Source organism: Pyrus communis, chromosome 3 (genome assembly GCF_041283825.1).
Source record: "Pyrus communis isolate YQ-2024b chromosome 3, ASM4128382v1, whole genome shotgun sequence".
Taxonomy (NCBI): domain Eukaryota; kingdom Viridiplantae; phylum Streptophyta; class Magnoliopsida; order Rosales; family Rosaceae; genus Pyrus; species Pyrus communis.
Window position 1 is genome coordinate 754,227 of NC_142567.1, and position 27,161 is coordinate 781,387.

Below are 27,161 nucleotides of genomic sequence, written 5' to 3' on the forward strand. Positions count from 1 at the left end.
TACGCTGTGAGGGAGGTAGGTGGAAAATGCTGGAATACTTGCTTGACAAGTCCATTGAGGAGTATGGGTCCCGGTATTGCGTTTGCGGAATCTGTAATGCACTCGTCATACTACTAGGAGAGATTTTTCAGTATGTGGAAACTGCTCATTTCACTTAGTATAATATATTGAATGATGACATTCGGTAGACCGAGTCGTTTTTTTTGACATAGTAAAATATTTCTTATATTATTACATGATTTTACTGCGTTTGAAGTCAAGCATTTTTGGCTCAGTTAGGGATGTCTCTTAACACGAGAAGACTTTGTTTCGAAAAAAATCTAAATTTTCTCTTAAATGTTATTTTTTAGGATTGTAACCCTCTATTAAGGATGAATTCGATATTTTATTATTGTTGACTCATTTTGTAAATTGTGTGAACTTCACTTTCACAAATATCGTTAAATTTAACAATAAATCATTGATGCCATTTTTTTTTCCTATCTTCTCGAGTTAATGTTGATGTTATACCTAACATGATAAATTATGTTAATCGTGATTGTATTTCATGTTGTCTCGATTAATTGTGCTTTATAACTTATACTTATCTAATTGCTTTATCAAATAATTCGACATTAATGTGTTTGTTAACTTTGTAGGATTCGGACTTGCCCACATATATTATGAGTAATTACTTATAAAAGTTAAATAATTTCTCCTGTTAATTTGTTACCATTTTCATTCTTATTCCTTAACTAAAATAATAATACCACTTTCATTCTTTTACCAATTTAATTTCTCCAATTAACTTGTTACCATTTTCATTCTTATTCCTTAACTAAAATAAAAGATACCATTTTCATTCTCTTACCGATTTAATTTATTCAATTAATTTGTTACCATTTTCATTCTTATTTCTTTGCTAATAAATTTTTTACCCCATTGACTTAGTTAGGGATGTCTCTTAACACAAAGACACATTGATTCGACGAACCTCTAAACTTTCTATTACATGCTCTATTTGAGTATTGTAATCATATTAATCAAGAGTCACTTAGTAAAACGGTCTAATGGTATTTTTCTTCACTTGTAAGTGAAAGATTTTAGGTTTGATTCTCGCCAAACACAAATTTAAACCACATTATTACTAGCCCATTGTGAAACTTAGTATATCCCCTCCCTCTTAATATAGATAATATCTTTTGTTAAAAAAAATAATATTAATCATGAGCTCAATACTTATTATTGCTAACTCATTTGGTAATAGAATGAGATTTGACGAGATCTAAAATACGAAGAGGAAGACACATTGATTTCATAATGAAATGAGACCAAATCATACGTAAATGTCGAGATAATTGTCATAAATCATAAATAAATAAAAAGCTGCACAAAAATTTATATAAATTTCACATTGCTAAGTTTGACATTTTATTGCATGTTTGAATATGCTTCATTACGCATAAACTAAAATAGTTTAAGTAGATATGGACATATCAGATGATTATGTAAGATCCCACATCGTCCAGGGGAGTGATCATTATATGTATATTTCCATCCCTACCTAGCACGAGGCTTTTTGGGAGCTCACTGGCCTTGGGTTTCATGGGAACTTCGAAGTTAAGCGAGTAGTGCGCGAGAGCATTCCCAGGATGGGTGACCCATCGGGAAGTTCTCGTGTGAGTTCCCAGAAACAAAACCATGAGGGTGTGGTCGGAGCCCAAAGCGGACAATATCGTGCTACAGTGGTGGAGCGGGCCTGGGATGTGGTGGACCCCGGGTCGGGATGTAACAATTTGGTATCAGAGCCTAACCTTGACCGCATGTGTGATGACGAGGACGTCGGGCCCCTAAGACCATCTCCAATGGTGACCTAAAACTTAAAAATATTTAGCCCATAAAATTTAGGGTTTAGCTCAGAAACAGTTTTTCTACTCCAACCCTTCTGACTTAAAATTTTAGCCCCAGATTATCAAAGAATGAATTAAGGCTATTTTTTTTTAAATTAACTTTTTTTTTAAAAAAAAAAATTTATGTAGACTATCCTAAATTAATTTTATGAACATTTTAACCTAAAAATATTTAAATTCCGATAAATTTTGAAAAATCACTAAATCAATACATGAAAATCAAGATAAACCACATAAACTTAATACCAACGACATTTAATAAACCACATAAACTTAAAAAATAAAAAAAGACAATTAATAAACCACATAAACTTAAAAAATAAAAAAAAAACAATTAATAAACTACATAAACTTAATACAATCGAAAACTCATAGACTACATAAACTTAATAATGATATTCACCATCTTGACTTGGTGATGGACTTGGGTGATAGTCTTGAGATGAATCATCATCTTGAAATATACTCTTTGTGGCATTCCTTCGTAAAATTTCCTTTTGTTTACCACGTAAGTATCTCTTCCTCTCTGGAGTGTATTTGTCGAGGTCCTCCATTATCAAATTAGTTTCGTACCTTTCTTGCTCCCTATCCCCTTGTTCCTTCATGGCCAAAAGCATTTGGGCCGATTCTTCTTGCCGACAGCACTGGATTTCGTTCATTATTGCCATTTCGCTAGCAAATTGTGCACGTGTCGGATCTTGGGACTTCCCTTTTCTTTTTGCTTCCTTTTGCTTATCTCTACCCGGGGGCCTTGCAAAAGAAGAAGTTGGGGTCATTTGTTCGACACCTTCATTGTCGGCAAAATTCACACCTTCATTGACATCATTTGGAGGTGGGGCTTCATTATGAAATAATCTTCCACATTGTTGGTTCGCATCGGTTCCCCAACTCGGACAATCCTTGAGGATGTTCCAAGCATGATGCAACTTAAAAGCTTGATTTTTTTGGTGTAGTTCTTGTCTTGTAAATTGCCATTGCTTTGTCACCCTATGCAACAAATACATAAAAACAATTAGTTGCAAAATACTATTATGTACATGACAACTAAAATATCAACAAATAAACTCACAATTTCTGAGCCGCCCCTTCCACTAGGCATGTCAACCATGGCTCTCTCCAAGCTTCCTTTCCACAAAGTGCACGCTTTGTTGATAATCTTCCACCGATCATAAACACCACCAACTTCCCTTCGACCGGCGTTGGAGTTTTCATGGAACTTATCAATGATTTTACCCCATAAAACCTTTCTATTTTGATTGGTGCTGACGGCACCATCTTCGCTAATCGAAATCCATGCCAAACATAAAACAATATTTTCGTCAAAGGTCCAATTTCGACCTCTAACATGCTCTTTTGCCATCTTGAAAATTCTGGAAATGAGAATAAATGGTATAAAGAAAAATTGGAGGAATTGTAGGAGAAAAGTGAGTTTTGTGTGGATGTTTGAACAAATACATAGGTATTTATAGAGTTTTTGGTTGAATTTTAAGTTAAATAATTTTTTAAAATTATTCTAGCCGTTGGATTTAAATTTGGACCGTTAGATCTTTTTTTTTTACCGTTATATTTAATTATATTTGATCTAAACCGTTGGATTAAATAAATACATAAATATAAAACTAAAAAAAAAAAAATTTGAACCTGGACCGTTGGATTAACCAACGGCCCATTTAAAGTCACCATTGGATTACAAAAAGTAGCCGTTAGGCTGCTTTTTGCTTTGAAACCTGAGGGAACAGCCCCACGTGGGGTTGTTGTTTGGCTGAAATTGATCGCGCGTGCAGCGCGTGGGCGAGTCCAGAAGTGGGAACTGGGCTTCACAGCCCCAGTTTCAATCTCAGTTGGTGGGGCCCATTTTGGTTTGTGGCTTAAAACTGGGCTGGTATTTGGCCCTCAAATGGGTTTTAGGTTAATTTTGGGTCATGGGTTGGAGTGGATTTGGGGGGGGGGGAAAGGGAAATTTTAGGTTATAAGTCATCATTGGAGATGGTCTAAGGGGGTGGATTGTAAGATCCCACATCGGCCAGGGAAGTGATCCTTATATGTATATTCTCATCCCTACCTAGCACGAGGCTTTTTAGGAGCTCACTGGCTTCGGATTCTATGGGAACTCCGAAGTTAAGTGAGTAGCACGCGAGAACATTTCCGTGATGGATGACCCATCGGGAAGTTCTCGTGTGAGTTTCAAGAAACAAAACCGTGAGGACGTGGTCGGAGCCCAAAACGGACAATATCGTGCTACGGTAGCGGGCTCGGAATGTGGTGAACCCCAGATCGGGATGTGACAATTATATGCTAATTGATTAAGATAGTGCATTCGCCCCTGTCACGAGTTCTATGCTATTATCATATTGTAAAACAAATTAATCAAATTACTAAAAAAATTACAAAACAATTCAATTTCAGAGGCAAAAAAAATAAAAAATAAAAAAAGATTCATTTTCGACCGCCCATTTACACAAGCAATACGAGATCGACGGACGTGATCAACTGAGTAACTAATTTTTTTCTTTATTTTTGAAGGACTATTTTTTACAGGCGAAAAGCGAACCAACCTCCACAACCGCTGATCACTCTTGACCTCCATCAACCGTCGATCCAACCGATTTTCGATTTTCGATTTTCTATCCGCCGCCGCGCGAGAGAAGAAATGGCATCGGGGTGGGGAATCACCGGCAACAAAGGGCGGTGCTACGATTTCTGGGTCGACTTCAGCGAGTGCATGTCTCGCTGCCGTGAGCCCAAGGACTGCGTCCTCCTCCGCGAAGACTACCTCGAGTGCCTCCACCACTCCAAAGAGGTCGGTCAATTTCTCTTCCTATTAATTAACTTTTGTTAATCTCATTTCTAATATCACTCAGATCGTTTGTATTATTGTTGATTAATTATATGTTAATTTAGCTCAGGTGTGTTCAATTTGAGCTCTGGTTTTCCTCAATTGATTTACTGTTCCTCCGATGCGTATTTCGAGCTTGCTGTAGATAATGTGGTGTTTAAACCCTAGGAATCAATTGCCAGCTGAATTCCAAGTCTTCATTGGACGAGCTAATTTAGGGTTTTCTGAAGATTGATTTTATGATTAGGGTTTCGCTTATTACATCTCGTTCATTTTCCAAGTTGCATTTGGGGATTTAAGTGTTAGTGTCCTGAATGGGTTGGCTGTTGTGAAGATTAAGGAGAACTATACCTTTTTTCTGGTTCCAAGGGGAGGGAGACGAGTAGAATTGTTCCTGGAAAACGAGAAGTATGCAGAAGAACGGCGTTGCGTATGCATTGTGCATAATAGCTTTTGAAAACATTTCATACGACATTGTTTTCGTTAGGCATTTAACTTTAAGGAGTTAATTGCAAAGGTTAAATGAGTTTTTCTTTTATTTAGGAGGTTGACTAGTTATTTTCATGGGTGTTTTATTTAATAGAATGAATGGCTCATCTTCATTTGGATCCTTTTGTATTGACTAGAGAAACAACTTACGGCCTGTTTGATAACCATTTTGATTTTTAGTTTTTTATTTTTCATTTTTTGTGATATAGATAGAGGCAAAGTATATGGGAGAGAGGAGAAACGAAGAAAGGCGGATGGAATGTAAAACTTAGAACTAAAAACAAAATGGTTATCAAACCTTATATCAGTAAGGGTTATCAAGGAAATATGAGCCTCACAACATTGAAATCAGCTTTGAGGAGTGTCGTAAGCCATGAATTAACTTGAGGCTGAATCAAGTAGCAGTGGTCTTACATTGCAATAGTCACTAGTCAGTCCTCTTTTCTTGTCTATTTTTCCAATTATTTGGATGGGGACTTACATTGTTTTCAGCTTCTTTTTCCGTTTTTATATTCTTCACCTTTTAGTAAGCATTTAAACTGTAGAATTGGTTGGGGATAGTATTGAGTCTAAGTGCACGATAAAATGCTCTGTCTCTCCTATCAAAGTTAGAGCAAAAGTATGAAGATAAAGGTCCACGTATCAACTCTTTGGGTGATAGAAACCTAGGAGTTGCTTGTGTTTACTTTTTATGTTGTGTATGGCTGACTCCAAGTGATAAGTCTGCTGTGCTTTTTTTCGTTATTGTAAATCACATTATATTTTAGATTTCCGCCTCTACAATAATTCAATTTTATGTCATATGTTGAGTTCAATGACTCTCTACACCTTTCAGTTGCATCCTAAGAATAGGAGGTTAAACGTAATAGCAAAATGACAACACAGAAAGCATAAAGAGTATAAGTCGAACAAAAGTATCTTCTACAGAGTTATGCTCTATCACCAGAGGTTCATCGGAGAAGGGAAAATGTCAAAAAAATAACTGAGTGAATTCATATTATCATCTTAGCTTCTTTTTTTCTTTCAATATGTGGTAATTAATGAGTAGGGTGAGGAGAACATCATACCTAGGTATGTTGCATAGCGAGACGAGAAGCTACATAGCGTATTCCCTGATTTCAGTGACATTTGTAACTTTTTATTCAAGTTTGCATTATCATCTCTCACACTATTAGCTCCCCCAGTCAAGGTAACAGTCTTATTCAATGGTTTTGTTTTATTGCATCCATGTGTCATTTGTCGATGGCGCTGAACAAGTATGCGAGTTTGCAATTTAGGAATGTAGTTCAGCTTAGAAAGACATAACACGATATCACACATGCTCTTTAAAGAGAGGAGGTTTTGGTCGAATTCCCCAGGTGTTTTATGTAATCAAATAATATAACTTGATGCGTATCTACATGAATACAGATTCTTTTTGTCTTGGATTCAATTGTTAATACTGATTCATGCCATGGTTTCTCTGCATGTCTATTACTGCAGTTTCAACGAAGGAATCGTATTTACAAGGAGGAGCAACGTAAAATCAGGGCAGCTGCACGGGCCAAGGAGGGTGGGGAGGTTGATAAGCATCACCATCCGTAGCAGAAATCGATCTTATCCTTCAAACTGAAGAAGTAATAAGTACGTGGAGAACGGATGTCGTAATTTTGTCCAAACTTGTCCTTCTACTTGTTTATGAATGTGTGCCTCATTGGTTTATGCAAATAAGGTTTTGCTTGCAGTATGTGGAATATAAACCCGATTCCTTTTTAAACTCTTCATTTTTTTCTTCTATATTCCGGGAAATTGTTGTTACGGGCTGAAATGGATTTGTTCGTTTGAATTCTCTGGTGCTTTGTTAGCTACACTTAAATTCTTTAGATTCTGAAAAAGTTTGAGGTAAATTTAGAATATTTTGCGTATTTTAAAAACAATGGAAGCCAGATAGCAATTTTTAAATACAGTCCGTATGTTGTTTTTAAAAGTTGCTTTAATAAAAAAACGGATTTGAGTCTTTAATAAATATTTTCAATTCTTATAATACTCTCTTTAGTTATCAAAATTGACATTGTTTAACCTTTTACTTCTATTGATTACCTCATTTGCCCCTACAAACACTAACCTTACACAACCACTGTCATTATTACCACCATTGTTGCCGCCACAACTGCTGCCATTGTTGCTGCCACCGCTCCTACCACCATTATTACCTCTATGCTCCAACCACCACACCCCACATTTGCCACTGCTGCCACCATCACCATCACCGCACTCGTAACCGCTGCCATCGCCACCACCTTTACTGCCATGTCCAATTTTGTAGCAAACTCTCATAGTTCAAAACTTCAAAGCGCAGCTCCTAAGTAATTTACTCAATAATATCACTTTTATATTAAAGTTACCAAATATTTTTACATTTCTTTTCATACTCACAAACTTTTTAATATACAATTTATCAAACACTTAGCTGTTTTATTTTACAATTAATTATTGTTAAATCACAACAAAAGAATTTTTTCTTAAACTACAACAATCCCATACTTGTCCTTAAGCACAAACCTGCAACGTCATGGTTCGTTTTGAAGAATTTTTAACCAAATAAACTAGAGATTTTTGATAATGCTTTAGAGTATGGTGCTTTGAGATTTTTTTTGGTTAAAATTTAAAAAATTAAAATCTAAGAGGTATATTCACCGGAATATTCTTTTTTTTTTGAAGAACTATTCACCGGAATATAGGACCATAAAACTTTTGAAGTACGTACTACATAGTACAAAGACAAGTTCTTGTTGGCATTGAGATTGCTTAAACTACATCTGCACGATAAATTTTTAGTTGTGATGAGAAAAATACGTACCACGTGTTTTAATAGGAATGGTAGAAAATTTTATTTTTTAAGTTATTAATTTTTTAGCACACATATTCCACCATTTGTATAGTGTCACGTGATCAGTTATATTGAAAAATATCTTCATCCGCACGTTTGGTGTACACTATTTGGTCCCACGTGAGTTTCAACGGTCCAGATACAAAAAGGAGCAACCCGATAACGATCAGGCGGTTTAAATTAATAATTAAAAAAGAGTCGTATATATTTGCCGTACTCAGCGCAACAGGTTATCCGAACCATAATTTTATTTGGTAGCTCCCCAAACGTTCTCTCCAATTTCAAAACCCTAATCCTCCAGCTCCAGCCCTTTCTGCTTCGCTGCGATCCCCAATTTTCATCGGAGGTAATATAAATTAAAACCCTACCCTAATCCTTTTCGTTTTTGATTTCGCTTCACAAGGATCGAAGTACAATAGAAATCGAAATCGATATTTTGTTTTAATTATATTTTCCATGATTCTCGTTGACTGATGTCAAATTTTTTTAAGAACGCTGTGATTTGAAATTTTTTTTTTTTTTTTTCAATTGAATGGCTTTTATCTAAGCAAATAGGATCCTTGAAGATTTTGATTTGCTCACAGTGGATGAAATTTTATAATTTTATAGATATCCGAATTTCCAATGGGTTTGTTTGTTTCTTTATCAGGACAATGAGCAGTCGGAGTATGAGCAGAACTCTCTATGTTGGGAATCTGCCCGGCGATATACGTGAGAGAGAGGTGGAAGATTTGTTTTTCAAGGTAATTCGATCTGTTGCAGCTTGAATTGATATGCCGATGCGTAATATTTATGCGGTTTTTGGATGAAATTATTATTTGGAATGCTTGACTGTACTTGTTCGTGTAGAAGTAGAACTATGCATTGATCGATTTAGTTAAGTTGTTTAAAACAAACAGAATTTTGAAATTATGAATCGAGGTTTTTTTGTACTTTTTGCTAAACCTGTTTAATATTCGTATTATATTTTTCGGGTGTGAACGATGGTATTGTAGGGCTGGTGTTACTGATGGTTATAACGTCTTCTAAAGATTCTAAACAATAAGATTTACAATAATAGTCATCAGTTGACTGACTGAAGTTCTAATCTTTTCCGCAGTACGGACGCATAGCTCATATTGACCTGAAGGTCCCCCCAAGGCCTCCTGGTTATGCATTTGTTGAGGTGAGAGTCCTTAACTACTTTCTTTAATTTGTTTACTTATGTTTTATTTATTCTGTGTTTAAATAAGTTATTTGGTACAGTTTGAAGACTCTCGTGATGCTGAAGATGCACTCCGTGGTCGTGATGGCTATGATTTTGATGGGCATCGTTTAAGAGTAGGTTATTATTTTTACATTCCACGGTACCTGTTGTACTTTGGCTAAACATTGTATTCTGATGTATAACTCTGTAGGTTGAACTTGCACATGGAGGGCGTGGGCATTCATCTTCTTCAGATCGTCATAGTAATTACAGTGGTGGTCGAGGTGGACGTGGGATGTCCAGGCGCTCAGATTATCGTGGTGTGTATTTCATTTGATATATTTTGTGCTGTTTTATATATGGTAGGATGCACCTGATATATTTGTAATGCCCACAGTGTTAGTCAGTGAACTTCCCCCTTCCGCTTCATGGCAAGATCTTAAGGTGTGCTATGTTTTTTCATTATTTATTGTTCCTTGGTGTGTCAACTGTCACTGCATATCTGACACATGCGATGCATTTATTCAGGATCATATGCGACGGGCGGGAGATGTCTGTTTCTCCCAAGTTTTTCGTGATGGTAGTGGTAAGTTGCTTTTCATATTCAAGGGTATTCCTTCGCTGTCATGTACGTAGTATTGTGGCAAAGTTAGTATCAGAAACAATTGCGTGGATATTTTTTTTGCCACTGTCAAAAGGTGGATGCTCTTGCAAGAAATAATATGTTAGAAACTTAGAATGAGCATATTCAAGTTCCTACACAGCTTTATAGAATTTCCAGTTTTTCTCATACTGTCTCCTGCTAAATTTTGGTGATCTGGCTGGTTTTGTCTTGTTGGTGACTTAAAAGAATTCATAATACATGGTATGAATAAAAGTTGGTCAGTGGTTCATAGTGCTTCTCAACCAGATTTCAGACTGTTTTTGGGATATACGCTACTATTTCATATAGTGTTATTTGAAAAGTGTAATCCTAAGACCTAGCTCATGAGACATGAGAATTTGATTTAGCTTTTGTCCTATGCCTTTTTATTAGGCACAACAGGGATTGTAGACTACACAAACTTAGAAGATATGAAGTATGCGGTAAGTCCTTTTACTTTCTCTCTCCAGAGTCCAGACATTCATATTTTCTGTGACCTTCTATGGAGCATGGGTACTAGGTTATTGAATATTGCTTTTTCAATATGTCGATGTGTCTGAAGCGTCTATAGAATCTCAAACTTCATAAATAATTTCCTGCAGATCAAAAAGCTTGATGGCTCAGAGTTCCGAAATGCTTTTGACCGCCAATCTGTTCGCGTATGAATCTTACAAGTTGAAAATTTATTTTCTTTCCTCCTGTATCTTTGTTTATTTTTTGTTAACTTTATTTATTGTCTCATTTTGTTACACAGGTGAGGGAATATGATGCGAAGAGGGACTCGTCTAGGAGCCCTAGTCGCGGTCGATCTCATTCAAGAGGCAGGAGCTATAGTCGCAGTCGTAGTCCAAGTTATGGCCGGGGCAGAAGCAGGAGGTTTGACCATTGTTAATTACACGATTCTGTAGATGTGGGGACTAACATTTCTATTTTATGTTCTTACTTTTACATCTGATTACAGCAAGTCTCCAAAAACCAAATCTTCACGCCTCTCACCCGCTAGATCTCGATCAAGATCTGCTTCTCTCCCCCGTTCGCGATCAAGGTCTCGCTCTCCATCAGGGTATGTGTTATTTTTTTTCAATTAGTCATCTACCTATGGTTTGTTGATGTTCATTTCATCTGGGTTTTCATGGGTTCGCGAGGTGAACAATGATGGAGATTATTATTACAATAATATATCTTTCCAGTCTATTTGATACTTCTGCATACTAACATTTTGTAGTTGTGCTATCAAATTGGTGACTCTGCGTTATTGAAATTTAACCAATCACACTGTGTCCTACTGACTCAGATCAACTGGGTCATTGAATGTGGAGTAATTCTAAAGATTAGGCGTGCTCCATTTTGCGTAGAATTGAATGTCGTCTTGCAGTTGTAAAGTATGAATTATGTTCTTTGTGCTGCAATATTTTCCTGTTGCTGCATTCCATTATTTCTTGCTCAGCAGTTGGGGTTGCCAAGAAAGAGTCAGATATCCACCTAGTTTTCATTTTCTTTCCCTTTTTGCTCGCATGAAAATTACCTTTGTTTTTCTTTTAGATATGGATATATGCGGCGAACTGGGGATTGGATATTAGGATCTTGATTGGATAAGGTCAATTGCTTACAACTCTTTTATATGGAGGTATGCTGTTATTTAGATAGGCAGCTTTGCAAAACCTTCACGGTGCCTCTGTTCTAATGCTTTTGGCATTTAAATGTCCATGGGTGCTAGATTGGGAACAATGGAGGTCTTGGATTGCACTAGTAAAGCTGGATATCTGTGAACTAAGTGCCATTGGGATTTGGAAGTCATCGTCAATGAGCAGTAGAGACAATTTGATTTTCGTTTCCTGCTCCAACATTTTGCCAAGCTAATAGGTCGCACTATCTGGATGTCCTGGATTCTTGTGTTACAGTAGGGAAGAATGCTCCTCTTGTTTCCACTGGTGTCTTAAAAATAACTATATCCCTATTTTTTTTCACATATTTTTTCTGATTTTCTGATCTGTTTTGGCGGGGATATAATCAATTGTTTCGTCCATTTTTTCCTTATTGGTGTGCTAAATGTTTAAATCTTTTTCTTCTATCCTTATCGTATATGGTAACTTCACACGGAAGAGGCATCAAAGACCTTGGATCAAATTGGTAAAAGGAACATGGTTATTAAATTCGGTTGTTTCTGGAACTTTTGCAGATCACGATCAAGAAGCAGATCTCCAGTGCCTTCGGTAAGTGTTATTTTTGTAATATTGTTTCATTCAAAAAAAAAAAAAAAAAAAAAATCAATATTTTGTTAGTTGCCCCATTTTCAATAGGTTTTTGTATTCTGGCGTTAAACTAGGATATTATCAAGGCTTGTTTGACATTTTTGTACTATGATAGTGATGAAGCCTAATGTTTATAAAGTTTGGCTAGCAGTTGATTTGATTTCTCCTTTACTAATAATGGCCTCTCTGGATTTCGTATCATAACTGCAATTGGATTACGGCTCTTTGGCCCTTTATAATTTTGTTTCTTTGTCATAATCAGAAACGCATAAGTAAAAGCCCGAAGAAGCACATTAGTAAAAGTCCAAAGAAGCGTAGTGCCAGCAGGAGTCCAATCCGGAGCAGGAGCAGGAGCAAGAGTTTGTCACGGTATCATCCTCGAGCATTATATTTTCTGTTGTTAGTGTCATCATTGTCGCACCATCTTCTTCTCCTCGCAACACATTGTCCACGAATTGCTCTTGCTTTGTGATCATTGAAGTTACATTCAACGATTCATTCTAGATTGTGATTGCAATTGTTTTTGACAGGTGATATGATGCTATCCCTGACCTGAAGTTATCGCTTGGGGCACGTTTTACAATCTTTGTTAAAGGACTGGAATTCGGGCGACTTTTATTTAGCGGACTTTTAAGTTTATGGATGGATTCGTTTTTATAATCGTTGTCTGTTACATTGTTTATTGTGGCGAACTGTTGTTTAACTGAAACTGGTGTTTTACCATCTTTGCGCTTTGTAATGCATTTGAGATTTTTAGCTACATTTTTGCTTGAAGTTTCATCATCTTCCTTCTGCTTCGTTCATCTTTCCCCGTAGTAATGCAGTCTAGCGGATGCGTGCTAAATTTAGGTGCAATGGGGATGACAAAATGCCTTGTTCAGCTGGTCTGGCTCACGTCTGCCTGATTTTTATCTATTTTAAGATGCATTATGGTGCGTCAAGTGATTAAGAAAGTGTTGGCGGAGAGAGACTCTTGTGATATTCACACAAGAGGTGTATCGGACGAGTAATTCATTTTTCGAATGCGTAGCAAGCGTCAATCGACGTGTGATGTCGCACTGTTTTGGTTGCAAGGGAGAATCTCTCGCGTTGTAGTGACGGTGATATGAAATGACATGAAGAGATGCAAACTGGCGGTGCAATCTGCGGAAAATAGTAATCCTCGGAGTGGCCTTTTTCGTTTGGTGTTATGCCATTCAAAACTTTTGCCCATTGTGAGAAAACGACAGCGTTCTGATTTGTGGACTCAAATATCCTACATCTAACAACCACATTCCACCATAGGGGAGAGGGATCGTAGCCACAGGTGGGTGGGTCTATGAAATACAGAATCCAATGAAACAATATTATTATTTATTGAGGTCCAATATAATTTTTCGAGAAAACACAATACTATATTATTATTTTCGTCTACATCTTTATGCCAAAATAGACACTCAGACCAACTTCAACTCTTCGAGTAAGTTTCAAAATTTGCCTACTATTCTCCCCAAAAAACACTCCAACCTTTAACCTAAAATTAAGTTATGGGCTAAAACTATATTTTTAGATTAAAATCTTCATAAAATTAAATTAGGATAGTGTACATAATTTTTATTTTTTTTTAAATTTACTTGAAAAAAAATTAGCTTAAATTTATTCTTTAATAACCTCGGGCTAAAAAATTTAGGTTAGAAGGGTTGAAACAGAAAAGTTGTTTCTAGGTTAAAACTTAAACTTTATGGGCTAAAATTTTTAGGTTTTACTCTCAGGGTTGGAGATGATCTTAAGGAACTTGTTTTGTGATTAGATATGAGAGTTTCGTTTCAAATAAACTTATTACGTTGTAATAAAGACACGAAAGTTTCATTACTTTTTTTTTTTTTGTTTAATAGAAATGAGATGAGACTCATTTTCAGTGTGCCTATATGTCGTGATTGGGAACCAGAGTTTTGTTTCAATTAACTTATTCCATAATTATTCATGAGACCTTTTCAATGAACCTATTTTGTGATTAGGCACTAGAGTTTCATTTTTAATGTACCTATTAATGTCGTGCTTAGGTATGATAATCTCTACTAATTAATAAAACATTCATTGTCAATCAAAATCCTATGAAATTACCAGTTTAACCCTTTAATTAAAATATAACATGAATAAGAAATATGAGGCAGAAATATAATTTCACACAACCAATTTTACTGTTTTTTTTTCAAATTCTCACCTACATGTAATCTTAACATATCTTTATTAAAAATAAAAAATAAAATCACTATCTTCCTCTCTTATTCTATTTAAAAAACAAAAATAAATTTTTTTCTCTCACACACTTTGTGTGTGCCCATATGCTAGTTACAATTAAACGAACCTATTATGTCGCGATTCACTATGAGAATTTCATTTCAAAAGTACATGTGAGTTTTATTACGTATGAACTTATTTTTATTAAGATCAAAAACTTTATTTTCAATGGACTTATTTCCTAATTAGACACAAGAATTTTCTTTTCAATAAACTAGCTTTATTGAAAACTAGCTTTGTAATCAGACACGAGAATCTGGTTGCTAACCAACCTTATTCCACAAACCAAACATGCCCACATAGGAAACCAGATGACTGAATTATTATAAGGGAACTTTAACGTCTCTATCTACTATTATTTTACCAAATGGTGGATTTTCTCAACGAGTATGGATAAGAGCATCACAAATACAATCCTCGAATATCATATGATAACGTGCGGAGAAGGAGAGCCACTAGTTTCCTCCAAATCAAGTGTCGTGGAGAGATTTAGTGTACAAAGTCGTATTTCTGACGTACTTAAGTTTTTGTTAAGATAATAACAAAATGTACAATTTTTAAGTCTCACAAGACTCATGAGGAATTAAAAGGTCACTAAATAAAAATAAACAAAATTTCTACTTAAAAGAAAGCAAACAAATGAAAAGGAATCAAACAAGATTAGTTGGCTAAAACAGGGAATTTAAATTTTCTTTTTGTACATTTGTTAAAAAAATAAAAATAAAAACAAAATCTTTTGGTACATAAAGGCAATTATAATCCTAGTCAGTTGCAAAGATGTGTCGTTTTCTTAAATAAATTATGTCTTGTAATTAAGATATAATTCTAATGAGGGCGTCCGACCAATAAATATTTATTATGTGACGTAATGATTCAAAAACGTAATATCACATATTGATATAATTTTACATAATATTGTGTTACTAATTTTAATACCAGCGTAACACAATAATGTATCTAATTCATCTAATTTCTTAGTTCAATAAATACTTATCACATTCACATGATAAATCAGTGAAAAAAAACACCTCTCCCGACTCTTGACCTTCGTGCGGTTGTACTTGAGTTCGAGTTAGTATCTCTAATCTCACAAATTAGAATAGTTTAGAGTATCGCCAAATAGAAATTATCGAATAGTTGTAAAGTACCCCCAAAAGCCATCTCCCCGCCACCAGATTCCAAGTTTCCAACGGCAAAAGAAGATCACCTCCCCCTCTCTCTCTAGCCATTCCTTTTAACCAGGCACTCACACTCTCCCCAAATCAGTTCACGAGAAACAAACGGAAAATCAAATCGAACCAAACAAACAGAAATTTCGTTAACCCATCTCTCAAAATCCCCGAAAATACCCAAATCCAACGTCAAGTTCCGACCTTTTTGTCCCCTCATTTCTCAGATAAATTCGAAATCCGATGGCCGGAACCCTGTTCTCGAAGCTCTCCGACGACGTCGTTCTGAACATCCTCTTCAAGCTCGAGGAGGACCCGCGGAACTGGGCTCGGCTCGCCTGCTCCTGCACCAAGTTCTCCTCCATGATCCGCAACGTCTGCTGGAAGACCAAGTGCTACAAAGTCATTCCCTCGGTCGTCTCCGATCTCCTTACCGGCTCCACCGAGCCTGCCGGCGGCTGGGCCGCCCTTCACAAGCTCGCTGTCTGCTGCCCTGGCCTCCTCCACTCCGGCGTCCTCTTCGAGAACTCCGACTTTGGGCTCGAGCGCGAGCTCGGTCCCGACGAGAATTACCGGATATTGGACTCCAATCCAGTCGGCGCATCTCTGGCGGCGAATCCTCCGACCGAGGCTTCCTCGAGCCAAATTGGCGCGAATCAGGAGGTGGGTTCTTGTGGAAATGATTGTTCTTGGTCTTTGTTCGATGATCTTTATTTCGATACAGTCTATAACGATTCTGAAGCCCATCAAGAGCAAGATAATCCCCAATTAGAATCAGCAGCGGCGGAGGCGGATCAAGTCGCCGTCGAGAATGGCGCCGTTGGAGTGGGCGGCGAATTTTCGATATGCAAGAGAAGGAAGGTCTGCAGACCGATGAGGTCGCATTTGGCTTCTGGGGTCTGGAATCTGAGCCGTGAGCAGGGCAACAAGCTTCTCCACAGCCGGTTCCGCGGCGATCGCTTGTACATTTGTGATTGGCCCGGCTGCGTGCACATCGAGGAGAAGCGAAATTACATGCTTTTCAGAGGGCTTTTCAAGGATTTCAAGGGGTCCCAAGTGTGGAGGACGATCAAGGATGGGAACCGCAGCAAGATTGATCTGAACTGCGCGTTTTGCGCCTGCAAAGACACTTGGGATTTGCATTCTGCATTCTGCTTGAGGCGGGTTTTCGGGTACCATGACGATGGCGAGCCGGTTGTTCGAGCTTATGTCTGCGAAAATGGGCATGTCTCGGGGGCTTGGACCGACCTGCCATTGTACTCTTGACATCTAACGGTTAAAAATATCAGAATATAGATACTCCGAAGCACCATGGATTTTCGCTCTCGAGGATCCGAGGAGGAAGGATTGTGTTTTTATTTCAATGTCTGTCAGGATTTTCAAGAGTTGCTTCTGTTATTGTTGTGTTTTCAAAACCTTCTTCGTTGTATTGTTGTATTGCTGTTTGCGTTTCAATAAAGGTGTATAATTTCAATGTCATGTCGTAAGATTTTGATAAGATTCTAAATTTACATCCAGATTTCGAATGCGTCGTGTCGAAGTCGTTGGATTATTAGAATGGTCTAGGCGTAGCAAAATGCGGTAAATGCACAACTTCTAAATGTAGATGCTCAGGATCCACAGGCCGTAACATTTTCCGATCAAGTAACAATTCTTTAAGGGGATAAAAACGGCAGCCATGCCTAAAACTGTTTGCCGGTGGACTGCAGGACGCAGCAGCTACTGCTCTCTGGTAGAGATGTGTTCCCTTGTTTGAAGCAGCTAAGGTATCACCATAGCCAGCCATGGCTTCCAGAAACCAAGACAGTTGCCTTGTGTTTTTCCACAGCCTCACACAGTACGTTTCGAGGGTCACCTACAACGTCAAATTAAACAAAAACGTTAGCCTCAGAGTACGTTACGAGCATCCCCTGCAAAATTCGACTTTTCTACATGTACGTATGCGTGCGTGCGTGTGTGTATATATAGATAAAAGCTTATTAGCCTCCGAGTTCTGTGAAGCATTTTGCTTTCTTATTTGAGTCTACCAGGGACTTAATCCTTTCTAATCGCTTTGAGTCTTTCTAATCGCTTTGAGTGGGAACGAAGTATTTTAGTTCGGTAGTTGATGACTAAATCTCAAAATCTTGATTCTTTCTGTATGTCTTGCACGGATAAAAGGGTATTGCTGCCTTTGTAGTTTGAAGATCAAATTTTACGTAGTGGCCTGTCTCCCCTAATCTTTTAATTTCCTGATGGTTATTGGCTCCATTTTCCTCAATTGTTGTATTAGCATGAGTTCTTCCAATAATATAATTTGTATCATAATTCTTTGTATCATAATTCTACCAATCAAACTTTCGATACACGGATCAACTTGTCATACAAAAGTTTGAGCGATCAAAACCATAAGCACAAAGTAAATATATACACACACATACATATAACCTTTCAGGATTCAACTCTCAAAGGGACAAATTTATTATCTATACATCGTAATTTTTCAAACACGAATATGTGTTCGTCGCGCTTAACTGAACCCCAGAGGCCACTCAGTCCTGGGTTTTAGGCTTCTTCACAATCATCACGGAGCAGTGCGCTTGATGAGCGCAGTAGTCGCTTACGCTTCCCAAAAACGCCCTGCACCAGAACCAAACAAAGCATTAAGATTTCCACAGAAAACAAGTAACCTCAAGCTCGGCTCAAACTTAATCGCACAAATTAACGATGGTTGTTCCCACTCGATCGAAAAGGTTGGAACAAGTTTGAGGGAATACCTTTTGATGGCTCCATAGCCATGGCTTCCCACAACCAAGATGGATGCCTGGTGTCTTTCAGCAGCCTCACACAGAACGTTCCTAGCATCTCCTTCCATAACCTCCACGACCACATCGGTCACCTGCAACCATTAGAACATGTAATGCTCAGAAAAGCTGCCAGCGAAGCGCAACTTCTTCGTATCACATCGGTGTGCAATCATTGGGTTCCGTTTTGATCTATGATAGCGTAAGAATTTCAAATCTCTTTTTGAGTATTTGCCGGAAACGCTCATATAGAAAGCCGTTACAAATGTGAGTTAGGTTAGTTGTTCATATCATTGCGTTCACCCTGCTCATGCTCAAGTTCGATATCCTTTATAAATTATATAAATTGACATCCGTTTTCAGAGATTATATTGATCAAATTTCAATTTTAGGGACCATCTTGATAGTTTGGGTCAATTTCAAGGACGGCGTGTGATAAAAATCCAAATAAATAAACAAATACCGATTTAGAAGCGCAAAATTCCTCGGCCTTCTCAGTTACACGGGCAGCCATCTTCTTCAAATCAGCGTCCACGATCGGCAGAACACCCGCCCCTGCTGCAATTCGGCACAACACGCAAATTAGCTAATCATAATTAACTAAACAAACAATTGATTAATTAGCAGGTAAGACACAAAGGTTTTCAGAGATCACTTCCCGTTGCAGTTAGGATTCTTACCGGTGCCGACGAAGCCAACCACGGAGGAAACCGATGGCTTGGCGTGGACGATGATGAGCTTGAACGGAGCTGTGTCGCCTCCGAAAGGCTTGAAGAAGTGATCCAAAGTCCATTCCAGAGCGTAGTGGCTCTCCTCACTGTCGTCCGCCCCGATCACCATCACTTGCTTCCCTGCCGCCATTGATGCTCACCTTTCTCTCTCTCTCTAGTTCTTCATCTTCTTTCTTGTGTTCTCGTTTCTCTCTCTAGTTCTTCTTTCTGCCGGCTACTATTTAAAAGGAAAGATTTTTAATATGACTGATGAGTATATTTTATATTATATATTTAATCCTATTCTTATTATATTTTGGTTAATATTTTGAAAGAATTTTGATAATTTGAATTGTATTTTTAATATAGGACTTTCAACTTCCTCTGCAGCAAAACATAGTCAAATGGACAAATTTTGGAGTAAATCTATTTGGAGGACGTTCGTGAGTCACTTGGCTTGATCGTGTCAAAATTTGAAATTTTTCTACCTAGCGGTGATTTTCTGGCAATAAAATAAAGCAGCGATGAGCAGTGCTGGAATAATGACATTTTGGGTTTGAATTGCGTTTTTGAAGCTCAAGATAACCTCGAATGGGTTCTTGGCCTTCTGGAGATTTGTTCAGAACGTCCTGATCTTCAAAACAAGCTAATGGGCCAGATTTGGAGGATATTTGAGGCTAAAACGTGGCTGGACAAGTACTTGACAGATTCTCCTAGTTCAATTAGGATTTTATTTTCTAAGTTATTTTATTAGTATTTAGTTTCCTAGTTGCAGTAAAAGACCTGAGTTTTAGGGATTATGCGATGGCATAGCAGAATATATTGATTTGCCGTTCTCAGTTTTAGGGTACGCTTGCTTTTATGAAACTTTGGAGACAGAGAGAATTGCTAGGGTTCTTGAAAATTTTCTACTAAAAGGTGTTTTCAATCATTTTCTTTATAATAATATTTTCTATGATTTTAATTATGAATATGCGTAACTAATTCGTTTTGCTAGGGCAAAACATTGAGCCTTAGCATGAATATGTAATTTTTATTTAATTGCTTATGATTGATTGCATGCATACTTTGAATTATTAATCACTATGATTAAAACTATCTAATTGTCTTAATTCCTGATCACCATTAGGATATTTAGAAAAGTAATTTGATGCAATTTTGGTCGGAAGGTTCCCTGAAATTGACGCTGGCTTCTTGTGGTTAATAATTGTAATTTCATTTAAGATAAACACCACGTCTTAAGGGTTGCATGGTTTTTCTAAGGGTTTTCATAAAGCATAATGAGTCTCTCATGTTCATATTTAATTCGAACGTCCAAACAGGTTGCAGGTTAGATATACGTTCTATGTTGGAGGTTCCAAGTAGAATATAAATTAGGAAAACTTAACTTTCAAAGTGGCATGTGTAGATATATGTTCTATCTTGCAAGAGGCGTTGAGCCCTTTAATGAAACTTTCAAACACCCAAAATGTCCTTAAACAATTAAATAATTACACATAATACCAACTGAAAAACGTCGCCGACTTCAATTGGAAGGTCATCCTCGTCGATCCCGCCACAACACCATTCACTCCCAGCTTCAACAATCATCGTTATTGACCTTGGATTCCATACCCTAAGATGTTGTTTCTGCCTTTGTCCTTCCTCCCATCTCTTGTCCATCCTCTCTCACTCCCATGCCGACAAAATCGAGCCAAGAAATACCACCATTTTTTCGGTGCGGACCAGATTCTGTCTTGGCATCACAGATTTGCCCAGATTTCTCAAATTGCACCGCTTACAGGCGACTGATCTTTGTATTTATGCAAATTAGTGTTGGAGAACAATTTAGAAATAATAAAATAACAGATGTACAAAACTAAAATACTTATACTTTATTATTCATAAATACTTGCAATACAGAATGCAATAACATAATAATTACGAAATTAATTTGATACTAACTTGAATGAATTGAAGGTAGAGGCTAGCGCAAACGCTATGTCCTTCGAACAGTATTTCCGTCTCACTCGTGTGTTTGTGGTTTTACAACGTCTGCTCGACCAGGATACAACTACCTAATTCTACAACCCGCACTGGATTATAGAACTCTAGCGAATTGCTTTGTGTGTTTACTCTCTGGAAAGTTTGTACGGAAGATAAGGAGGAAGAAGAAAAGATAATGATTGATGGAAATGAGGACTCCAGTTATATAGGCTCTTTCATACCTCTTCAAACACCTTTTGGATGTATCTGAAGCTATACAGCTCTTTCCAAAAAGATACAACTCTTTCCAAAGAGTTGTGTCTATTAATCAAAACGTTTTTAATTAATTGAATTAAAAACTTAATTCGAAATTAAAACTAATTGATCAGATTAATTTTAATTCCTTGGCCCCAAGTGCCTCAAGGCCCAAGGCCCTTGTCTTGATTAATTAATATTAATATTATAGTATAATCATCAAGCCTAATCCACACAACCATAAGGCCCAAGCCTTCAATCCATTTCCAAATGGTCCAAGTTCTAATTACTAAGAAAAAGGAATAAGCCTATATAAAGGCTAGTGAAAAAAATACTGTTGACCAATGTGAGACAAGAGGGTCTCAAACTCCAATAATCCCCACATTTGAGATGACTCTTTGGTCCTAGACACACTAAGATACGAGAGTAAACAATAGATGTGACATACTTTAGGAGAGGTGTCTTTTGGACTTGAACCTACCTTAGTATATACTTATCAAATTTACTAGATGACGCAGTGAATATAAAATCTTGAACTGTTCATCTCCGCTGTAATCCAAGACAATAAGTAAAACATATGCCACATTTACACATCACAACTTCATACGTTTGTGTTCTTTTTGGTCCTGAACAAATCCTGGATTCATGAGAGCTTTAGAGAATGTAGCCATGTAATTCTCATAAATGCGACCCCACATTTACTCTCATATAGGTGATATTGATTAAGAATAGGCTGCTACTATTCCACTTGATTTACAAGTATCAATATCATTAAACTAATGTATCCTACATCATCAGCAGTCACCACACTTCTTCCATCATAGGAATGGGCATGTAAGTGTGTTTCTTCTTGAATCTAACCAAACCAGTTTGTCTATTGAACCTAAACCATGGGATCTCCAATCAATTAGGTTAGGTTTCCGTTTGGCAGTTTCATTTTACTCTATTGGCTTTAAACCTATTCCCCTCGATGTGTGCTTAACTTGCTTTCTAGACAAACCTTTAGTAAGCGGATCCGCAATATTATCTTTTGACTTAACATAGTCAATAGAAATTACACCACTAGAGAGCCATTGCTTTATTGTATTACGCATTCTTCTAATTTGTCTAGACTTCCCATTGTATACACTATTTTTAGCTCGATATTGTGCAGCTAAACTATCACAGTGTATACATATTGTCGTTACAGGTTTAGGCCATATGGGAACATCCTCCAAAAAATCTCTTAGCCACTCAGCTTCTCCTCCAGCCATATCAAGAGCTATAAATTTCGATTCCATAGTTGATCGGGCTATGCATGTTTGTTTAGAAGATTTCCAAGATATTGCTGCTCCTCCCAAAGTAAATACATATCCACTTGTGGATTTTGTATCATTACTATCCGATATCCAATTCGCATCAGTAAATCCTTCAAGCACAGGAGGATACCTTGTATAATGCAATCCATAATTCATTGTATGCTTTAAGTATCTCAATACTCGAATTAAAGCTTCCCAATGTTCATGCCCAGGATTGCATGTATATCTACTCAGTCTACTCACTGAGTATGCTATATCAGGCCTTGTACAGTTCATAATGTACATAAGACTTCCAATAACTTGTGAGTATTCACGTTAAGATATAGCATCACCTCTATTTTTCTTAAGTTTGTTATTGGCATCAAAATGAGTAATTGCATCTTTACTTTCCAAATAACCATATTTTCTAAGTGTAGCATCTATATAATGGGACTGAGTAAGAATATATCCTTCTTGGTTTCTTTTTATTTTCACACCAAGAATCACATCAGCTAATCCAAATCTTTCATATCAAAACTTGATTTCAATATCTTCTTGGTCCAATTTATTATCTCTTTGTTAGTTCCCATTATAAGCATATCATCTACATATAAACACAACATAACGCAAGCATTATTTTGAGTTTTTGTGTAGACACACTTATCACACTCGTTTATCTTAAAACCGTGTGTTATCATAATATGGTCAAATTTTTCATGCCATTGCTTTGGAGCTTGTTTAAGCCCATATAGTGATTTCACAAGTTTACAAACTTTGTGTTCTTGACCTTTAACCACAAACCCCTCAGGTTGTTCCATATATATTTCCTCATCTAAGTCTCCATTTAAGAATGCAGTCTTTACATCCATTTGATGTATTTCCATGTTATGGAGTGCAGCTATAGCAATCAACAGTCTTATTGACGTAATTCTCGTTACAGGCGAGTATGTATCAAAGAAATCCAAACCATGTTTTTGACGGTATCCTTTAGCTACCAAACGAGCCTTATATTTGTCAATTGTACCATCATGTTTTAATTTCTTCTTAAATATCCATTTGTACCCAATTGGCTTATTGCCAGGGGGCAAATCGACTAATTCCCATGTATGATTTTACATAATGGAATCTATCTTACTGTTAACTGCATCCTTCCAAAATGGAGCTTCAAGAGTGGACATGGCCTCCGTGAATGATTGAGGTTCTGTCTCGGTTAATAAGGTCACAAAATTAGGCCCAAAGTCCTTTCGAATTTTTGTCCTTATACTCCTTCTAGGTTCAAGTTCTTCTTCTTCTTGAACTCTAGACGAGGATGAACCATCATCATGTTCTCTAGGTTCGTCATTAACCTGAGATACATCATCATGTAATCTCTTTTTCAATAAATTAGATTTGCCTATTTTGTATGGAAATATATCCCCAAAAAATATTGCGTTTATAGATTCTATAATAGTATTGACATGTATATCATTGACTTCGGAATGAAAAACTAAGAATTTATAAGCTGAACTATTAGATGCAAAACCAATAAAAACACAATCTATAGTTTTAGACCCTAATTTTGTTCTCTTTGACAATGAGACTTGTACTTTTGCCAGACAACCCCACACTTTAAGCAATTTAAACATTGGGGTTCTTCCTTTCCATAATTCATATGGTTACTCCTTTCTCGTTTTAGGTGGAATTCGATTCAAAATTTTATTTGCAGTAAGTAAAGCTTCACCCCACAAATTGTGTGGAAGCCCAGAGCTATTCAACATAGAATTGATCATGTCTTTAAAAGTCCTATTTTTTCGTTCGGCAACACCGTTTTGTTGCGGTGTATAAGGGGTTGTTGTTTGATGAATTATGCCATATGTGGCACAAAATTCAGCAAAGGCATGAGACTCATATTCTCCTCCCCTATCGGACCTTAAGACTTTAATCTTCTTGTTAAGTTGATTCTCAACTTCTGCCTTATATGTCTTAAACATATCCAATGTCTCATCTTTACTATGAAGTAAATAAACATAACAATACTTACTGAAATCATCTATAAATGTTACATAATAGTTCTTTCCACCACGAGTTGGATATGATCTAAAATCACACAAGTCACTAAGAATTAAATCTAATAAATCATTGGACTTTTCATGCACTGATTTAAAGTTTTGACTCGCAAATTTCGTTTATGTACAAGTCTCACATTTAACATTATCTAGATAATCAATTTTGGGCAGCAAACCTAAATTATGCATTCTAAAAAGTGAACGAAAATTTACATGTCCTAATCTAGAGTGCCATAAATTAGACGAATCAACAATATAACCAGAAGCATTATTTATTTCATTCATAGCATTAACAAGTACATTTAGTTTGAATAATCCATCAGCAAGGTAACCCTTCTTACAAACATTCCCCCTTTAGTTAGTACAAACTTATTGGACTCAAAAACTAGTTTGAATCCTTTATTACTAAGGATAGGACTAGAAACAAGATTCTTCCTTATATCGGGGACATGTAGCACATCAAGGAGGGTTAATTCCTTTCCAGAAGTGAATTTCAGAACACATTTCCGTATTCCAGCCACAACAGATGCAGATGCATTTCCCATAAACAGCTGCTCGTTTCCCTCGATTTTCTGGTACAAAGAGAACATATTTCTGTCACCACACACATGGCGAGTTGCACCGGTATCTATCCACCAATCAGCGTGATCAGATACAAGGTTGATTTCAAAAATCATTGCAGCCAAGGCATCCACATTGTTTTCAATCAGGTTAGCGCGGTTGTTGTTGCCTTGATTTCCAGGACCTTGATCCCTTCGATAGTGACATTCTTGAGCCCTATGGCCTTGCTTTCCACAAACCCATCAACTTCCCTTGATTTTCTTGAAGTCTTTGCCTTTCGCACCAGGGATAAAGTGTTTTTCCTTCTTCTTATTTTTCTGGAACTTCGGCCTTTACTTTGATGAACTTCCTTCAACTACATTCGCCTTGGCTTCCATACTCAAAACCAGGCCCTTCTCATTCTTTATGTTATCTTCCTCTATTCTCAGCCTTACAATGAGATCCTCAAGGGTCATCTCTTTACGTTTGTGCTTGAGATAATTCTTGAACTCTTTCCAAGAAGGTGGCAGTTTTTCTATAAAGGACGCCACTTGGAAAGACTCATTGATCACCATCCCTTCAACATGAATGTCATGGATGATTTTCTGGAGATCTTCAGTTTGAGAGACAACGGACTTGGAATCCACCATTTTGTAGTCCAAAAATTTGCCCACGACAAATTTCTTCGAACCAGCATCCTCAGTTTTATATTTTTTCTCAAGTGATTCCCAAAGTTCCTTGGCTATTTTGCATACTACCTAGATATCATACAATGAATCATCTAATGCATTGAGAATATAGTTTCTGCAGAGGAAATCATTATGATTCCAGGCATCTATAGCCGTTAAAGTTTCTGCAAAAAAAATATTTTCTCCATCTGCAGTAGGTACAGTTTCGCGCAGAACATTAGCCAAATTCAAGGTTGTCAAATAAAATAGCATTTTATGCTGCCATCTTTTGAAGTCTCCGCCCTTAAATTTCTCAGGCTTCTCAAAATGAGGTTTAGTTCCCGATAGTTCCATACTGTTCGAAGATTGTTGGAGAACAATTTAGAAATAATAAAATAACAGATGTACAAAACTAAAATACTTATACTTTATTATTCACAAAGACTTGCAATACATAATGCAATAACACAATAATTACAAAATTAATTTGATACTAACTTGAATGAATTGAAGGTAGAGGCTAGCGCAAACGCTATGTCCTTCGAACAGTATTTCCGTCCCACTCTGTGCTTGTGGTTCTACAACGTTTGCTCGACTAGGATACAACTACCTAATTCTACAACCCGCACTGGATTATAGAACTCTAGCGAATTACTTTGTGTGTTTACTCTCTGGAAAGTTTGTACGGAAGATAATGATTGATGGAAATGAGGACTCCAGTTATATAGACTCTTTCATACCTCTTCAAACACCTTTTGGATGTATCTGAAGCTATACAGCTTTTTCCAAAAAGATACAACTCTTTCCAAATAGTTGTGTCTATTAATCAAAACGTTTTTAATTAATTTAATTAAAAACTTAATTCGAAATTAAAACTAATTGATCAGATTAATTTTAATTCCTTGGCCCCAAGTGCCTCAAGGCCCAAGGCCCTTGTCTTGATTAATTAATATTAATATTATAATATAATCATCAAGCCTAATCCACACAACCATAAGACTCAAGCCTTCAATCCATTTCCAAATGGTCGAAGTTCTAATTACTAAGAAAAAGGAATAAGCCTATATAAAGGCTAGTGAAAAAATATTGTTGACCAATGTGGGACAAAAGGGTCTCAAACTCCAATAATTAGGAGAGCCCATATTGCCCAGACGGACACCAAAACTCAATTATTCCAAATACCCAAAATTAAGTAGAGGAAACTACTTCGTATGATCAAATTCACACTATATAGTTTCAAAAAGAAAAAATGATTAGTCTTGGAAGAAGAAAAAAACCAGCATCCTGAAGCGTTAGCCTTGCTTG

General features: G+C 36.9%; 4 protein-coding genes across 7 annotated transcripts; 3 read left to right on the plus strand and 1 right to left on the minus strand.

Moving 5' to 3' along the window:
• The first annotated feature begins 4,422 nt into the window (after nucleotides 1–4,422).
• Nucleotides 4,423–7,039, plus strand: LOC137714864 (NADH dehydrogenase [ubiquinone] iron-sulfur protein 5-B). The gene is made up of 2 exons (XM_068454022.2): nucleotides 4,423–4,689; nucleotides 6,697–7,039. Exons 1-2 carry the CDS (start codon nucleotides 4,540–4,542, stop codon nucleotides 6,796–6,798), a joined length of 252 nt encoding a protein of 83 aa, XP_068310123.1. The 5' UTR covers nucleotides 4,423–4,539; the 3' UTR covers nucleotides 6,799–7,039.
• A 1,250-nt stretch (nucleotides 7,040–8,289) lies between these two features.
• On the plus strand, nucleotides 8,290–12,924 carry LOC137714863 (serine/arginine-rich splicing factor SR30). 3 transcript variants are annotated; one of them, XR_015960419.1, is made up of 15 exons: nucleotides 8,290–8,429; nucleotides 8,733–8,826; nucleotides 9,183–9,248; nucleotides 9,329–9,403; nucleotides 9,481–9,589; nucleotides 9,667–9,713; nucleotides 9,798–9,855; nucleotides 10,306–10,355; nucleotides 10,515–10,571; nucleotides 10,667–10,788; nucleotides 10,874–10,975; nucleotides 11,455–11,539; nucleotides 11,630–12,125; nucleotides 12,427–12,533; nucleotides 12,695–12,924. XR_015960419.1 is itself a non-coding variant. In XM_068454019.2 (14 exons), exons 2-14 carry the CDS (start codon nucleotides 8,737–8,739, stop codon nucleotides 12,696–12,698), a joined length of 921 nt encoding a protein of 306 aa, XP_068310120.2. In that variant the 5' UTR covers nucleotides 8,290–8,429; nucleotides 8,733–8,736; the 3' UTR covers nucleotides 12,699–12,924. The 3 variants fall into 3 exon arrangements, 1 of the variants encoding a protein (XP_068310120.2); XR_015960420.1 differs by having other exon boundaries at nucleotides 11,455–11,509; XM_068454019.2 differs by lacking the exon at nucleotides 11,455–11,539 and having other exon boundaries at nucleotides 12,092–12,125.
• Nucleotides 12,925–15,405: 2,481 nt separating this feature from the next.
• Nucleotides 15,406–17,092, plus strand: LOC137714898 (phytochrome A-associated F-box protein). Its single transcript, XM_068454055.2, has one exon. The coding sequence runs from the start codon at nucleotides 15,857–15,859 to the stop codon at nucleotides 16,877–16,879; it is 1,023 nt and encodes a 340-aa protein (XP_068310156.1). The 5' UTR covers nucleotides 15,406–15,856; the 3' UTR covers nucleotides 16,880–17,092.
• An 843-nt stretch (nucleotides 17,093–17,935) lies between these two features.
• LOC137714897 (universal stress protein PHOS34) lies at nucleotides 17,936–19,350 on the minus strand. Of its 2 annotated transcripts, none has more exons than XM_068454054.2 (4): nucleotides 19,077–19,350; nucleotides 18,860–18,951; nucleotides 18,370–18,491; nucleotides 17,936–18,232 (listed from the first exon to the last, which is right to left on the minus strand). In XM_068454054.2, the coding sequence occupies exons 1-4, from the start codon at nucleotides 19,255–19,257 to the stop codon at nucleotides 18,145–18,147; spliced, it is 483 nt and encodes a 160-aa protein (XP_068310155.2). In that variant the 5' UTR covers nucleotides 19,258–19,350; the 3' UTR covers nucleotides 17,936–18,144. The 2 variants fall into 2 exon arrangements, with proteins under 2 accessions (XP_068310155.2, XP_068310154.2); XM_068454053.2 differs by having other exon boundaries at nucleotides 18,860–18,954; nucleotides 19,077–19,348.
• Nucleotides 19,351–27,161: the final 7,811 nt, after the last annotated feature.